Here is a 17,675-nt window from a genome sequence, read left to right as displayed (position 1 = left end):
TGCTCCGCCCTCCAGCCCCTCTCACAGCACGCACATTTGTTTCCTATTCCGTCACTTACGCAACCCTCCGGATGCCGCAAGCCCCTTTTGCATCTCACCTCTTCACCACCGGTCGCCTTTTAAAACATCCTCCCTTATCAATCTTTGTACCAAGATTCTTTGATTCTTGCACTGCAGCTCCTCCTCTGCCCCCTGTCCCCCCCCCCCCCCCCAACCAAGAGGCTTCACCAAACAAATAGCATCATCAAAGTGAAATCTGAACTTGAACTCTGAACTGAGGGCTCTTCTCCCTGGGGACATCTTCCATCAGGAGAGGCAACTGTATACACTGGGTGATGTGCGTAGCCAGGCACACAGGGGAAACAACCGCTAGCGAGCATGTAAACACATGTGAATGCGTGTATGAGCAGTTGCGTGCATCTGAAACAAATTTTCATTTCTGTTTTCTTTTTTCTTCTTTTTTTTTCCCTCTCCCTGATTATGCTTTTTTTAACTGGCAGGCATCTTTGTTCTGCATTCTGTGAACTCCATCTGCAGGCACTGTCCCGAAACCTCGTCAACCATCTGACTCTAAAAATACTTGCTACTCTGGGTGCCAGGACTCCAGGAAGGACCACACAAAACCCTTCACAGAAGCCAATAAAGCAGCAACCATTTCCTGTCCATCAAATCGAGTCCGAGGTATTTCAAGCGAGAAAACATATTCAAGTATACGGTATATACAGAGAGAGTTCTAGTCAACGATTCATTCCTTCTGCAAGTCTTGCCTCCATTGGCTCTGTTCTCCACGTGGCCCAAATTTGACACGCTCAAATCCTCGTCATCTCCGCCAGAGAGTCTATTTTTCAAAAATCACAGTCATCGTGAAGAAGACATCTTTGGAAGACCTCAGTATTATTATGCTCCGTCCTTAACCTTTAGGTAAGCACCCAAAATGCATCTGTCTCCCCGCGATGGCACTCAGCAGAAACAGCAGCGCTCACACCAGTGTTGCAATTAGCCCTCTCCAAATGCTAAGACAAAGCTCCTATCCCTGCTCCAGGTCGTTGCTGACAAAAGGATTCTTGTCCCAGATTAAGACGTGGTTTCTTTTAAATGAAAGCCTCCCTTTATTCATTTATACCAGGTTAAAGCCAGGCTTCTGTCTCCCTTTCTTTTCTACCTGCCGTGTTTCATGTCAGCGAGAGGCGCCGACAAGCTTCACTCTCCAAAGCCCTTCCAGTAATCTTTCTCCACTGGGCTTATCATTACTGTAATGACAAGGTGCGTCTCTGCACTCTGGCTCTGTCTACTGGCTCTGTGTGTCTGCAGGGTTGGGTTTTTTTTTTTTTCATTGGTTGAGAACAATTCCTCAAAAAAAGGAAGAAGAGAAGAACACCCTGAGACCACACACGCACGCACACACACACACACACACACACACACACACACACACACGTGCGCATTGAAGACAGAAGAAGACAGAGACATCATCTTGACAGAAAATTGTGAGGTTCGACACTTGGCCACACGAGGACCGCCTGAACAGCGGAACATATCAGTCTGTGTGTACGGATGTGTGGCTGCATGTGCACGCTTTGGTGACCCTTTTCCAATGAAGAGCTGTGCCACTTTGTCGGTGGCGCTACATATGTACACTCCTCTGTTGTGTTTGAGCGTGCAGCGGATGAAAAGGGGCTTCTTTTTTTTCTTTTTTTTAATTTGCACAATATTATTGATTTGGATGGAGGCGATGTAAAGTACGTGTGTGGTGCAAGGGTTTGGGGGAAAGAACGCAAGGAAGTACAGATGAGGTGGTCCATGTGCGCCCGCCCAAACATTCAAACTGACTCCACAGATGAGACAATTATGCCACCAAACACTCATTAGCCGAGGGATCGCAGTGCGGGTGGTGGGTGGAGAACGCCGGGGAAGAGCGGCATAGTAAGAGAGGATGGAATTGATGCAAAATGAGCTCGTTTCACAGCTCATTGGAGATGCTCTCCCAGGCCTGCAGTTGTCTGCTCATTCCCTCATGGCTTCCAGATGCTATCGTGAACTGCGGTGACACCATCAGGTTGTGACTCTTGTCAATGCGGCGGTGCGAGGCAAGGCAAGCCTGCAATATTTCAGTCTTACTCTACAACTCTACACCTGCGCTGCGGTTACAGCCAAAATGTATGTGCGAGTGGGTGGCCAGAAGATTGCTCACTCTGAGCCACATGAGGTCAAGCAGCATGATTACTCTGTGTGTGTGTGTGTGTGTGTGTGTGTGTGTGTGTGTGTGTGAGCGTGCGCACAGGAGAAGATCCTTACAAGGACAGTAGGTTGGGTAAGTCCCATGGAGCATCATCTGGAAGTCTCTCCAGCTGGTTATTCTGTAGCATCCTGAATTAAAAAAAAAAAAAAAATGAAAATAAAATAAAAATCATTCAGCTCTTAGGTGTGATTGGAATGGGCGTGCTTGGGAGCAATGTGGTTCGTGTGAGGACGCAAAAGCAGAACAAGTAATTCCATTATGATGGGAAATCTGACACAGGAAGGGAATGGAGCAGCGCAAGTTTGAATAGCGGCACAGGATGAGGGGCAGAGAAGCTCCTTGGGTGGGCTGCTGATGTCATTCTGGGAAGAGTGGAGCGGAGGGGGGGGGGCAAACAATGGCTCCTTCGTGCTCTTTCTTCTCACCCGCCTCGCTCACTGTCTTTCTCTCTGCCTCCCTTTAAAGTTTTTATCGTGGCCAGTCGTCCGCTGGAAGGCGGTCCCACTGTGGGGCGCTGCGGTCGTCTCTGTGACTCCAGAAGTTTGAGGCCTTCAGTCTGAAGCTAGCCTTCCAAATGCAGAGAACCATTTTTTATTCAGACGATAATAATGCTTCAACACTTAGTCACATGGTGTAGCGTCAGAGAGACCAAAATTCAAACCAATTTCTTTGCGAGTGCAGACACTTTGATACCTGTCTTCATACACTGATGAAAATGTCAGACTAACTTTGTGGTCCGTGTAGGATTCTTCGGCCTGCTACTGTTATTCTTCTTTGAACTGATTTTAACCTTACGCGTGTGTGTCATCTTATTGCAGTTAACAAACTGAGAAAGGATCGACTCGAGGATGCAAGTTTCCCCTCCTAGTGTCAAATGTGAGCCTCCAGAGGGAGGCTGCTTGGGATCACTGGCAGACTCGTATGAATGCAGGCTGTGTGTGTGTGTGTGTGTGTGTGCGTGTGTCCATTCGTCACGACGGCAAAATGACTTTCAACCTCACTGCTGGTTTCCTCATCTTGTCTTGGTGAGTTTCACAGCACTTGGTGAAAAAGATCATATGCGTCTGGTAATCCCCTCAGATTCCCTCAAATCACTGACCACACTTCTCGGACTAAGTTTATATTCCGTTGCAGCCAGCGCTTCTCAGCTTGGGATCCGAGAGGAATTACGGTGGTTGCCAGGGCTAATGAAAACCTCCTTAATACCCTTGTCTTGCGCACAGGAGAGAACTGGCCGCAGCTCGTTATACGGTGCAGTCACCACCAGTCAGAAAGTACCTCTGCTTTTATGGCTGCTGTGCACTTTTTGTGCTGACAGTTGGTGGCCATGGATCATAAAGCTGAGAACACACTGACAAATGGGCTGTTACCCGACCAGCTTTGAACACATTTCTTTTTTCTTTAGGAAAAAAAAAAATCAAAAATCCAACACAAAAAATTGTCACTCGCTGTTATCTCAGTGGGTGGTGTGGCAGGGAGTTCCCTGCATTAAACCTGCAAGTGTGCGTGCGTGCGTGCGTGCGTGCATGCGTGCGACTCAAACAGGGCCCGTTTGGCGATGAAGTAACAGCGAGCAGAAACGTCGTGCCCCAGGCCGTAAAGTTTAATTACGGTTCAAGATACATGGCCCCTGTGTTTTATTAAGGCTGGGAGCAAACTCAATTTCCCCTTGAAATGCCGGAGTGGAACAATGATTGAACCACCACCAGTGAGTGAGATTTTCTTTTGGGGGGGGGGGGGGGAGAGAAAGAGGTGGGGGCTACTTACAGAACCTTCAGGTTGTGGAGACCCAGGAAAGCTTGGCTTGAGATGTACCTCAGCTGGTTCCCCGAGATACGCCTGAAGCAGAGACGCAGGGATTAAAATGGAGAAGGAAAACTGTGTGATCATTCATCTAAATACACAGATCATTAATATGATATACATGCCATTATATAAACATTGATAATCTTGTCAATATTATTAATTATTCATCCATCCATTTTTAATACCCACGTGTTCCTGAGCTCAGGGTCACGGGGGTCTGCTGGAGCCTATCCCAGCTGTCGCCAGCTCATTGTTATTAGTTATTATAATGAATAAGTTATACGTTCCAAACAAAACATGCCAAAGATGGATCATCTCTAATACTTGATGTCAGAGACCATTGCCTTTCCTTCCTGCTGCAAGCTAACTTTTTTTCCTCCAACATTTTGGGATTTTTAGGCGCTTACAAATAAAAGGTATTATTATTATTATTATTATTACTATTATTATCACACATACACCGGGGATAGAGCCCATAGAGAATGTGTTTCAAATCATTATACAAAACATTGAAGTTAATTGGACAAGTGTGCGTCTGTCCCATTCAAAGACAAGCAGATGTTTCACAGCCAGTTGAGCCAGTCAGTAAGAGGCTGAGGCTGACTGGGCCATTTAGGAGTAAAGCAATTGAACATGTTCACTGAAGAAAGCCAAGCCATTCACGCTGTTCATTACCACTCCTAAGAATGTAAGCATTGCATTGATTCCCCCTCTAAATGTGCCGTCCATGCTAATCTCATCAGCAGCAGTGGACAACAAGAAGCAACGTTCGTGGACTGTTTCTTCTTTGGCTTAAAACCCCGGCAGCTGCACTTTCCCGTCGCTTTTGTCACTGCTCGGCCCCATCCAAGGCATCTTTGAATGGTCTGGCTGCTCTGAAAACTGATAGTGATAGGACAGTATGCAAACCCAATGTTCTTTTTCCTAAAATGTGCAAAAGTCTGTACTTGAAAACGGATCCCAGTGAGTGAGTAAATATTGAACCAAACAGGGCTGGGCCTGGTCAATGACATATGTCTGTTCTGCGTGTCTATACAATATGATGTATAGTCTGGACACATGAGTGGGCATGCGTGCGCTATTTTCCACGTCCTTGAGTCAATTGGGGCCATTTGTGAGGGGCCTTGAGGACAGCGAGGGAGAGAAACCACACACATACTCACACAAGCAATCCAATCAGTTTGTTTATCAAACACAGCACCTAATGGTCATTTTTGAGTGTGTATAAGATGTCCAAATAAATAACACTCAGTCCAGTGGAGCAACTCTCAAGGTCATGAGCTGGAAGCAAACTTTAAACACAGATTTGCTCTTCACAGCTCGAGACCACCCACTTTTATTAAACATGCATGTGTAAGATAGCATTGTTAGCAGGGTGCCTATGAGCGCTGTTTTTCAGAGGACCCGCTTCTGACGTGTCAGCCTTGTAAACTGCCTCAAGCGTCACCATCAGATAAGGCATAAAAGGATATTGATTGATAGTAATATTGTATTTTCTTTTCTCTCTCACTCCGCTGGTCATGAACAAGAGCTCCTCACCCCCCCCGCTGACATCAGAAACTCATGTCAACATGTCTCAGTTTTATAACTGCAATCTGTCAAAGCCCACGTATGCTGCTTGCCAAATGTCGCACTCTGCCAAGCTTATTTCACTTATTGAGCTGTCATTTATTAAACAGACCCGCACATCATTGCAAAACTCACATCAACAGTTCAGAACAGGCCAAGCTTTACCCCAGCTTTTGTGGCCACCTCTATTCATGGCTCTCGAACCACACTCAAATGTCATTTGAAACGGAATTGACTGTGACCCGAGATCCTCAATATAAAAGGTTGGTTTCTGTTGACTTCATCCTTTCGACCTGGCTTTTTCCTCCCCAAACCTCTTATTTAAAGATTAAAGCATTTAATTGGTCACAGGCTGGATGTGCGATCATAAAGAAACCTGCATGTGACCCGTTTGTTTTCCCACTGAGGATGACAGCTCTGCTACTTCAATAAGGTTTCAGTTTCCGCCCTTGTTCAGGCTGGTCACCGGGGACAAATTCAAGAGCTAATTTTCCAGCGTTACAGTTCTAGGAGGCTTTGCTGAGGTCCTGACTTCAGTGAAATAGCTCTAATTTCTCTCTGCAGAGACCCCTCAATTCTTCTTTTGGTGCCGTTCAGATGTGAGATTAGTTACAGACATATTGGATGGAAAAAAGATAAAGGTAGCACAAAAGGAAAATAAAACCCCTCTCACAGGGGGGATAAGGAGGGTGAGTAATTTTAAGGGCTTAAGAAAACAAACAGTGTAGTCAAGGTCATGCTACGATGTGCCGGTCCTGCTGCCAACTAGCCTCCCTTATTCACTGCACTATTGCAGCCAGAACACCCTTCGCTCTCTTCTACCCACCTCATTTGTCGAATGGATAATTACGTCAAAGCAAAGATGAATTTTGACGAAACCAAGAAGTGTTTAGACACTCCTGATAGTCACCAGTGCAACACTGGCAATTGGCGAGGATCAACCGTTTCCACGATACCAGCGTGTTGTGTGCAATGTGTGTGTAAATGATTGTGCATATGGGTTAATGTTCTGCTCTGAACCGCCCAGTCATTCCACATCAGTCTGACCCAAATGAAAGGAGCCTTGCTTTTGTCAAACTGTGGCTCTGACTTTAATCTAATTTGGGGATGGTATGAATTTTTCTTGGCTCTCAATTAGCTCAGATTGAAAAAAAAAAAAAGAGAGAAAGAAAGAGAAAGAGAAACAGAAACAGAAAAAAAACAACACACTTTGATTCAAATAAAGGGATGCAGAACTAATAATTACATCTACTTCATCCATCATGGCAGAAGTGATAGTGAAGGTAAGACCACCCATGGTGGCAGAGCTGATCAAGGGCTTCACCGAAACATACCGATGGCAGATTCATCTGGACAGATTATGTACAGTTGTCTCAAAATAATGTGGCAAAAACAAAGATGTGCATCTGAACTGGTGATAGCTGCCTCGGGCACTGATAGGACGTCATACAGGCGGCAGGGCCTTGAAAGTGATTGGGGTCAATGATGAAAGAGTAAGGAGAGAATAAACAGATCCTATCTGACAGGCGGTGTGAGGACCTATGTTGTGGCTTTTGTTAACCTCAGTGCATTAATAGAAATGCTATCCTCTGGAGCTCCAAACTGAGGGTCAACCATTTAACCTGACGTTAACCTGAGAAATGACTGGAGAGACCTGTGCAGGGGGGGGAAAGGGAATGGGAACAAACAGGAACCTTTGCAAAGGAGAAGCCAATTTAATTGCCCTAGATAGTTTCAGCTGCAACAACAGAAAAAAAAAAATAGTAAGTGCTTATCTCTCGCCACACATCACACATAACATCTACCTATCAGTAGAGAACCTAATCTCTCAGGAGAGAAGGCGCAGGGCCTCTTAGACGAGTGAAACAATCGAGGAGCACCTGAGAGTCTCAAGTGGAAAAGTTTGGGTGAAATGAATATCGCAGGGTTGGAGGACACACAGAAACAGACCAGCGGAGAACAGCGCTGTGTTCTCCGCTGGTCTGTTTGTTACCAAGAAATAGCGACCCAGAGCGGCTGATTCTAAAGGTGGTCAAAGAAAAACAAAGAATGTGCCAATTTCCTCCAGACAAAGTCTTTTCCCCGAAAGGCTACAGGTTGAGAAATTCACCCAGGACCATCTGGTTCAGTCATTTTGATCGAGTCGGGGCGTCTTGAATGTGCCAGGTAGAGAGGCAGTTTCTGTGTCGGCACTGCGGCATGGCTCCCCTTTCATTAATCCATAGACATGTAGTCAGCCTGTCTGTCCTCATGCCCTGTCTGGCAGACAGCTGCAGGTATGCATGTTTTGAATGGATAGACATGTTGGGATCAAAGACGTAAATCAAGGCTTAATCTGAGAGCACGTAAGGTGTTAAAGGTAGAGGGGAATCGCGTTGAGGGAGGAGTAATTACTCCGACAACTTCTTATTGATATCAATACAGAGAACCAAAAAGGAGGTTACCTGGTACAGTCTTTTATTGTTGAACTCAATAGCCTTCAGCTGTTAAGGAAAGTGTTTTGGTGTAGACACTATCGTGGTGTGTTTGTGTTATGGAGCAAGATACATAAAACATTCACGTTTATGAGCTGCAAGAGAGGTTTTTACTCCCCTGTCTCGCTTGATAGACGTGTCGCTATGCCAACGGCAAAATGAGAAAAACTTATCAAAGGCACTTGCTAGTTTGCAATGGCCTGGAGTGAAATAGAAAATGGAGCCTGTGTTTCATGAGTTTGGAAGATTGGAGATGAAGGAGAGAGGTGGAGCATCACTCTGCCAGTCACAACCTGCCTGGCCCTCACCTCTTCCTGTGCTACGAGTGGTGGTGACCCACATCAAATGCTTTGGCCCCCTAAAACTGTCTATTTTCTGTTTAGTTGGGAATCAAAGCATATCTTCTTGTCAAGGTGTTTTCTTTACAGCCAGGCTAGGACTCACTGCCAAAAGCCTCACTATAGGGGGGACATTTTGTAACCTGTGCTTCTCGCCCTGACCTGAGAGAATCGGGAGAAGGGCTCCAGAAATGGTCAGCTAGCGAGGGAAAATGTTGCCTGGAGGCAAAGACATTCTTCTCAGAAGACTAAAAAGCAACAGAACGTCTCCACATATTACCTGAAGGCCTGAGCAGTAGAGAAAAGGGACTATTATTGGCTTTTGGACACATACACGCACTGTAAGTGCAACTTTGTTGAAAACCCTGAACCTCTTTGGTCACCATGGAAGTTAAGCACTGCTCTTGACTGTGTCATTCTGATTATTATGCAATTAGACATCTAACCTTTTTTTTTTTTTATTAAGGGCAACCAGATAAACGATAAAAAAAAAAAAAGGTCTTGAATCGTCACTGTAGTGTCTCACTCTGCCCTTGAGACCGAGTCGGAGTGACTCAGAGCAAACTAACTGGTGCTCAGGTTAACCTTTTACTCTCATTGTCATCAATTCATGCCTCACAGGCTGCAGCTGCAAGAATTAGCAAAGAAAACAGCGGACTGTTCAAACAGCCTGCGCAGAAGCACGCACTGTGTGCCCCAGAAGTTAAAGAATTAGGTGGAGTCTGATGTGTACACAGAAGCCTCTGCGACTTAGCGCACACAATGTGATCACATTCAAACCCTTGGGGCACATGCCCTTTGTCAAAGTGAGACTTCTGCTGAGTGGTCAAATCCGGTGTTCGCCAAGTCGACTGAAAAACAAGTTGCACTCGTGGCCGCTTTTGCACGCCATGGGGCTCGAAACCACCCGTGCTCTTCGACGTTCAAAAAAGGTTTCGCCCATCAGATGAGCCTTGAGTGCATTTTCCTTTCTTTTTTTTCTTTTTTTTTTTTTATAAAAATACACATTTCTGCTCTTTTCAAGTTTGCTCACGCTGACCCAAAGTATACCGTGTCAGCCTTGGCAAGCGGCTCACGTCTACGTGTGCGCTGCTCCTGCTGAGCCGTCCCGCTGAAACTGAGTCAAAGAGAGCAGCGGCTTGGAATCTGAACACATGACCTGCTCTCTTAACACTTTAAGGAACCATATATATTTGCTCTCTGAGTGACTATCATGTTCCCACCCCACCTCCACTCCCACCCTCTTTTTCGTGTGCAGCCATCCCAGGATCCCCCCCCCCCCCCTCTGCTGTTGCTGCAGGCTGTTTCTTGGCGGGAGAGATCAGTCACAGGCCAAAGTCATCAATCCCCATCATGGAAAACATCAACAGCTCGGGGAATAACTGTTTCTTGTCATGTGCGAGCCGTTCCAATGGAGTCCCATCAATTGAACTGTTGGGCTGAATGATCTTACTCACAGCTCTGATAGCAGGTGCAGTCGGTGGAAGGCTCTGGACTGGATCTTGCTGATGTTGTTCATACTCAGATCCCTAAGGGGGGAGGGAGAGAGAGAGGGAGAGAGGGAGAGAGAGAGAGAGAGAGAGCAGAGTTGAGTCATCTGCATCAAAGTATCAATTGGTGCAAAAAGCTTTCGAAACGCAGTGATATTGCGAATTCTCGCGGCGCATTTTTCACGACGGCATCCATCATTCACAATAGGGAGTAACGTGCGGAGAGACGTGAGAGGGTTAGGTGTAGTGGCTGGAGGACCGGAGGGAGGAGAAAGGAGATGTAGAACGAGAATTTTCCCCAATGAATCATTTTTGGGCAGCTGCAATTTCCTGCCTGTCCCGCGGACTCTCTCTTTTCCAGATGTCTCATTCTACCTTCGCTGAGATCTGACCCCGCGCTCTGCCTTTCAAATGAACGTCTGTCCCCTCTTCTGTTCTTCCTTCCCCCTTCCAGGTCTCTCCGGAGGCCCGCCTCCCGCCTTTGTTCGTAGCTGGAACATGCGCCGGGTCCATTTCTCTGCCTCCCTGACATGCGCCCTGACGTGAGAGGGCGTGTTGGGGGCGAGTGTTGACGCAGCTGCGTTGCGGTCAAGGAGCGGAGAGGTGGTGCAGGATCCTGAGATGAGTGCACGATGGAGACGCACATTCGCGCTTGCAAATTAGGCGAGAGCACACGCAACCTACTTTTCAACTCTTGGGACAAGCACGAGGACATACAGTATTTTGTGTCTGCCTGGTGGTGGAACAGGTACATAACCTCGTGGTCTCAGTCATGTGAGGTCGACTCTTCGGGAAACACAGTGGGAGCAACGAGAGTGTTGCGTCACCCCTTCTTTGCGTTTGCAGCGCTTGGGGTTTCTCGCAGGTCTTCGGGAGCGAGGCTCGCGCATGTGTGTGTGTGTGTGTGTGTGCATGCAAGCGTGACAGTGATCGTTGCTCATAAAGCCGGACCAGCAGGTTAGCACTGCGCCCTCAGAAGTCCTCCAGAGTTTTGACACACTCGATGTTTGCTTGACAATCCAACAGCGGCCCTGGATGAATTTGCCCCAAAGAATCTATTCTAGCGTCGGGGGTGCCTTGGCTGCGTCATCAGTGGTTAAGCACACTAAGACTTTTGTTTAATTTCCTTGATCATAATAGACAAATTTGAGAGTTATGGTGACTGCAGAGAACATCGACTGCAAACTCAAACTCCTTTTCAATGGCTCACAGCCATCCTGGCCAATTGACCAAAGGTTGGATGTACATGTTGACAGTTAAATGTACACAATGTCAGGACCTATGATCTCAAAGTAAAAGACGCACTGTGAGTCCTCACGATCAATTCATGTGGGCCTGCAATAGAGCAAGAACTCCTTTGACGACTCAAATTAATTTTCTTTGTAAATGTGATTTCTGGCACTGTGGACATTTCTCACCATTGATATTTTTCCAATTCTACCCAATTAGTATACTTATACATTTTAGCACTTTACACTCAGTGACCACTTCATCAGATAGACGTTCAATTGCTTGTTAAAACAAACACCTCATCAGCCAAGCGCATTGGCAGCGCCTCAGTGCACTCAAGCACGTCGGCGTGGTGAAGATGACTCGACATCAGTGAGTCGACGTCAGACTGGAGCAGGGAGGGGTTTAAGTGACTTTGAACGTGGCGAACATGTGTTGGTGCCAGATGGGCTGCTGGTCGGAGTACTTCACAAACTGCCGCTGATCTACTGGGATTCTCATGCACAACCATGTCTTCAATCAATTAGACTTCAACCAGGCATATGTCCCAGGTGTAAAGTTTCAATTAAAAGAAAAAAAAACAAAATACTTGGCCTTCTACGAATAATCTGAATAATCTAAAATAGAATAGCGTCGGATAAAATCGCTCAAGGAAAACAGAACACAATGTTTCATATTCCCATGCGGCACAGTGTTTCTGATGTGGGGTCGTCTTGAACTGATGTCATGTCAACTATATAAATCACCACTGTTCCAGAGTTGGTGCATTCTAAGCCAGTGACCTGAGCGAGTGCAACAAGTCCGATGCATTCAAGCGTTTGAACAAAGGCAGTGTCAAATATATGTGACGACAGGCTGGCCCACAGAAGCATCTCAGGGGCAGTACACACTCTCACTGTCATCCTCGCCATCGTCCAGGTACTAATATTCTGCCGGGGGGTGGGGGGGTATGTATTGGATGGTCCCAGGAGGAGGGGAAGGGGTGAGGTTGGATCAATAAATCATGGCACAACACACAACACACGCAGCCACACACGTGCACGCACACACAAACCTCCAGCTTCTGGGGATGCGCCCAGAAGCTGGGGATGGAGACAACTCTCCATTATCTGCTGCTGGTTATAGAAGCCATAAACAATCGTTGTGTGAAGTCCATAACGAAGGCCTCGTTCAGACGGAGTAAACACGCAGCATTGGAGGGAGAGAGAGAAAGAGAAAATGTGATGTGGTGTAATGCGGTGAGTCATTGGAGGGGGGGGGGGGGGTCTGAGTGCTGCTCGGCTCGGCTCGGCTCGACTCGACTCGGCGGGCACTCTCCACCCAGCTCACTCCAACTTCGGAGAGAGAGAGAGAGAGGGAGAGAGAGAGAGAGAGAGAGGTAGAGAGAGAGGGAGAGAGAGAGAGGGAGAGAGAGAGAGAGAGAGAGAGAGAGGGACAGAGAGAGGGAGAGAGAGAGAGAGCGGGACAGACAGAGAGAGAGAGAGGGAGAGAGAGAGAGGGAGAGAGAGAGAGAGAGAGAGAGAGGGACAGAGAGAGGGAGAGAGAGAGAGAGCGGGACAGACAGAGAGAGACAGAGGGAGAGAGAGAGAGAGAGAGAGAGAGAGAGAGAGCGGGACAGACAGAGAGAGAGAGCGGGAGAGAGAGAGAGGGATAGACAGAGAGAGACAGAGGGAGAGAGAGAGAGAGAGAGAGAGCGGGAGAGAGACCTTTCTGCTGTGCAGGCCAAGGCCTCTGCTGACAAGTTGACATATCGTTGGAAGGCGGTGGGCTACGGCTTGTTTTTAAAATCAAATAACAGCTGTGGCTTTTTAAAACCATGATAATTATGATTGATGACTACCACATGTGCATTGTGTCGGCTGGCGGCGTGACGTGCAGATATTTTCAGCGCAAATAAACGACCACAAAAAAGAAGAAAAAAAAAATGGACCCGGGAAAAAGGAGAGAGAGAACGAGGCTCAGCTCAGCGCTGCACTGCATGGCAAGTTTTCAAATGAAAATTAGAGTTTCCTCATCCACCGGTTTTTGCGGGCACATCGTTTGTGTTTGTGTGCGCGCGTTTGTGCAGGTGTGTGTGTGTGTGTGTGTGTGTGTGTGTGTGTGTGTGTGTGTGTGTGTGTGTGTGTGTGTTTGCGTTTTTGAGAACGGGACATGCAGGGAAAACGCAGGAGACGGGGTTTGTGTAGGCACCAGTGGAGAAGTGTCGGCTGGCCGCAGCAGTTGAGCGCTGCTGGCCGCAGTGAGTGCGGTGAGACGGCCGTCACTCATTCTCACGCCTGCTTTCTTTTTGTTTTTCCCCCCGCTGGGCCTGCAGGCGGCGGCCGTCACTGTCTGTCGCGACCCCCTCCTCCGCCACCACATCGCACATGAACCGACTGCTCCGCTGCCTTTTTTTTTGGGGGTGGAGGTGGTGGGGCGGGGGGGTGGGGGTGTGGGGTTCACGGGGTTCCTCTCCGCTGTGACAGAAGTCCGGAAGCGTTCCGTGTCTCGACCGTCGCGGCACAGCGCCGACGAGGTCGCCGCCCACCGGACGACGCCTCCCTCAGCCGGGCCAGAGGCACGCACGCCATCCGCCCGCCTCTGATCTTCCGTCGGCGCTGACTGACTGATGGACTGAGAGTTTGTGTGACGTATCGGGAGCCGGAGGATGCGGGCACGGAGAGAGCCGCACTCGTCCTTCAACAAACACGCTCACAAATGTGCCTTTTAACTTCTCTCTCTCTCTCTCTCTCTTTTTATCTCCCTCTCTCTCTGTCTACCCCCGAACCTGTGGAATGACTGACAAAGCCCCCAGTGATCCCACCCCGCCCTCCCTCCCCTCCCCCAGAGAAAGAATTACACTTTCATGTGCGTGCATGCAGCCAAGTGTGCGCGTGGAAACTGCTGAGCGTATCGGCAGCAGCTCCAGGGATCCAGAGGGGGGGAAATAAAAAAAATGATATTTACATTTTGAATAAAAGCAGCTTAAAGGACAGATCTGCTAGTGTCGGGGTTGCTTGAGTGAGTGGCCTGTGTACACACGGATGTGGAAGAGGAAGTTTGGGCAGAGGAGGATTGTCTCTGATTGATGGAGGAGCCGCGGCGCCTGAGCGGAGGAACGGAAGCGTGAAAACGCAGGAGGTGGATTTCCATTCATCGGCTCTGGCCCGTGATCTGCCTCTCCATTATCGCCCGGCGCTCGCCCGCGCCCCCTCCCGCCCGCTCCCGCCCCCTCGGCCTCTTCTGTTTTAGATTGCAACTGGAGCGTGGTCTTCCGCAGCACTGCTGCTCGTCGTCGCCGCCGTAGCCCCATTTATCATCGTCTTCCAGTCAGCGAGGCTACTGAAGCACCACTATCAGCCCTCCCCTCAAAGGCTGCGTGTGCGTGTCTGTGTGTGTGCGTGTGTGTGCGCCAGCGTCAATGTGCCCTCAGCTTGGTTGTAGCCATTTTCCTACTGGAGGTACCTTTGACAAGAGCTTGTGATTAGGCGCGGCAAAACAACTGGCCACATCACAGGAGAAATACCCTTGTTTGTATTCAGAGGGAGCGAAAAACACACACACACACACAGAAATGAACGCCACATTCACTTTAAACGTGGCGCACCACGCTCCAAGGCTCCATGTGGCTATTGTGAGGTGTGTGAAAGACCACCCGCAGTCAAGCGAGTCAACGCACCCTCACAGGCAGCTGCGGCTGCGATCTGCCGTCAGCATCATGCCCTTCAAAAGATGGACCGACCCAGTAGTGAGTTGAAAAGAGGAGCGTTGCCCTCGACGACAGTCCACCGCCACCGTCGTTTCGGTCAACCTGCGCCCCAGCAGCTGGAACAGCCGTCCGATGTTTAGGAGGAACCCTTCAGACTGGAGGATACCCCCCCCCACTGGCTGGCTGATCCATCGTCTCTGTCCCCTTTCTTCTTCCCTCCCTGCCAATCCCCAGCTCAGGTGGAGACTCATCCCCAACAAACAGCCAATATAATGGCGCTAAGCTGTTAACCTTTGAAGGCAGCTTATCTGTGATGAACATTATAGACTAAGGTTTTTTTTGGGGGTTTTTTTTTGGGTGGGGGCGGAAGTCAACAACAGGAGACGTAGCCATGGGGCAGGAGGTGTTTTTTTTTTCTTTTTTTCCTTCTTTCTGCATTCGCGGCACTTGAGCCACTCCTCGGCTGCCTCTTTACTGTAACCATGACAGTAATGTCTTCAGTTGGATTCAGCCCGTCTGATCCTCTCCGCTGAGTCCTTTGAAATAGTTAAGACCACGATGAAAGAGGATCTTTATCCGCCACAATGCAACTGGTAGTCAATGTGCAAGGGCGCCGCCTTAAAGAGGGGCTAAATGGTTGTGCATTAGTGTGTGTGCATTAGTGTGTGTGTGTGCATTAGTGTGTGTGTGCATTAGTGTGTGTATGCGCTCGTGTGTGTGTGTGTGTGTGTGTGTGTGTGTGTGTGTGTTTTGTCTGAATAGACTGAATTGCTTTTGCACTCTCTCCTGGTCACACATGAGCTTTGACATACATGCACACACACACACACACACACACACACACACGCACACTGGGACACACTTGTGCAAAGAGTCAGGAAGGAGGGCACAATGGTCGTTGTTCCCTCCTCCTTCCTCTAAAGATGTTTTTTTTTTTTTTTCTTCCCCTTCCTCTCTCCCAGACTTCCTGGGAGGGGTACACTGTCCTTTGTGTCCTCTCTCTTTATCTTCCCCTCTCTTATTCTCCCTCTCCCTCATTCACGGGGCACAAAAGGGCGAGGAAGAGGGCGAGAGGGAAGTCTTTCACCTGGGCCAGGAGGGCCACGGGGAAGAACGGCCTCAAAGGAGTGCATGAAGAGAGGTTGGGGGGGGGCAGATAATGAGGTAGAAAAGGGAGACGTCGCTTCACGCATTTGTGTTATCATGTTTTGTGCCCTTTTCCTCTGGTTGTGGTTTTGAGAGGGGGGGGGGGGGGGGGGTGACAGGCGGATGTCTGGCTCGAGAAGCCCGGCTGTTTAGTCTGAGGCCATGTCATGTGAAACACACTCGTGCCCTCTGGGACTTAGTCATACCTTGGTATAGCGCGCGCATTTTCTCATCTGCTCTCTGTCCTCCCACACACACACACACACACACACACACACACACACACCCTGTTACGAGACGGAGGGGAGTGGGGTGAAAGGTCAAGCACTTCTGTAATGGGACAGGAAGTGTTGGAACAGAGCGCGCTACACACTGCAACCACCTCCATCCACCACGTGGACAAGACTGATGCGCAGCTGTTGCGGCTCGGACATAGATAGCTTCTCCAGCCAGGGAGGCATTCACGGCCCGGCCTGGGGTCCACTCATCTGTCGCTCCACCCTGTATGTTTTGTCTGAAATTTTACAAGTGCCCGGAAAGGATTTTTTTTTGTTTGTTTGTTTGTTTTGGCTCCACATAGATTTAAAGGTCCGGTGTGTAAAATTTGGCGTGATATATAATTTTTATATTGCTAAAGGTTTAACATACTGCCCCATAAATACCTGAATAAAAGTGTATACTCGAAGTTCTCCTCCGGTTCTGAAAATATATAAGAATATACATAGCGCAATAAGGGTCTTACTCCGAGTTAGCTGCAGAAAGCATAAAAATCCTTAAAAAGTTTACACACTAGACCTTTAAGCTAAGCGTGTGCCCCTGTGCCATGGTCACAATGGCAAGGAGATGAGGTCGGGGGGGGTTGGGGGGGTTGGGGGGGTGTTGGCGACAAATTTCACCACTTTCCTCCCGCGCATCCTGAGAAGGTCCAACTGACTGAGAGGTGTTCTTCCCTGATTGGTTGCAGATTCCTCCAAGTGGTGGAAAACAACAGTAAATGGAACCCAATGAGTATTAGTGTCAGGCTCTGTTATGACTTCCTTGGGTTGAATGGCAGAAACAGGAGGACGGTGGGGAGGGAAAGGCCGTTTAAACCCCCCCCCCTCCGGCCCATCCGCTCATCTGCTCCGTATATTTGACGGCGCCAACGGATAACATCTAGCTAGAACCTGAACTGAGATCAGCCCTTGATGAAATTGTACCCCATCTCAGCGACTGCATGTGACTGCTGGCGGTTATAAAGAGATTTGACTTGGCCTCCTGCCACGCCTGTAAAAAAAAAAAAAAAAAAAAGGTCCAGATTTGCTCTCTTCAGACGGGTAATGGAGACGTGAGCCAGTCTGACTGCAGTTGCAGAGACCCGGCAGTGACACAGAATTCCCTTTTCAGCGCAGATGGGAAATGCACCTGTGACGTTTATTCATAGCCAGACTCTTGTTGCAATCAAAGCGGCCATACTGACCCCCCCAACCCCCCCGCCAATTTTACTCAACCCGAACCCTTCAAAGTCATTGTCTTCCTTCTCCACTCGGTCTCTTTGTCCAATGTCTTGGCTACCGACTGCAAGGTGCATCTGTGCTCGCGTGGCGTAAATATCTGTCACATTCAAGTTTGTTTTTGGGTTTTTTTAACCCCCCCGCACCCCACCCCCCCACCAGCCTCCTTTTGTTCCCTAGAGCCAAAATCCCCATCCAAGGG

At 48.5% G+C, this 17,675-nt stretch overlaps 1 protein-coding gene across 2 annotated transcripts in view; it reads right to left on the bottom strand.

Annotated features, from left to right (window-relative positions):
- Positions 1-17,675, bottom strand: part of lgr6 (leucine-rich repeat containing G protein-coupled receptor 6) — a 33,968-nt gene that overhangs the window by 9,161 nt on the left and 7,132 nt on the right. For both annotated transcript variants that reach the window (XM_076022551.1, XM_076022552.1), the window contains exons 2-4: positions 9,884-9,955; positions 4,007-4,078; positions 2,296-2,367 (exon numbers count right to left, since the gene is read on the bottom strand). In XM_076022551.1, the coding sequence (XP_075878666.1) occupies positions 2,296-2,367; positions 4,007-4,078; positions 9,884-9,955 (216 nt within the window). The remainder of the gene's footprint in view (positions 1-2,295; positions 2,368-4,006; positions 4,079-9,883; positions 9,956-17,675) is intronic.

The sequence above is a fragment of the Nelusetta ayraudi genome, unplaced genomic scaffold (genome assembly GCF_046127955.1).
Source record: "Nelusetta ayraudi isolate G7.1 ecotype Tasmania unplaced genomic scaffold, CSIRO-AGI_Nayr_v1 ptg000012l, whole genome shotgun sequence".
Classification (NCBI taxonomy): Eukaryota; Metazoa; Chordata; class Actinopteri; order Tetraodontiformes; family Monacanthidae; genus Nelusetta; species Nelusetta ayraudi.
Note: the sequence above shows the minus strand (reverse complement) of the source record. Positions and strands in the feature narration are given on the sequence as shown.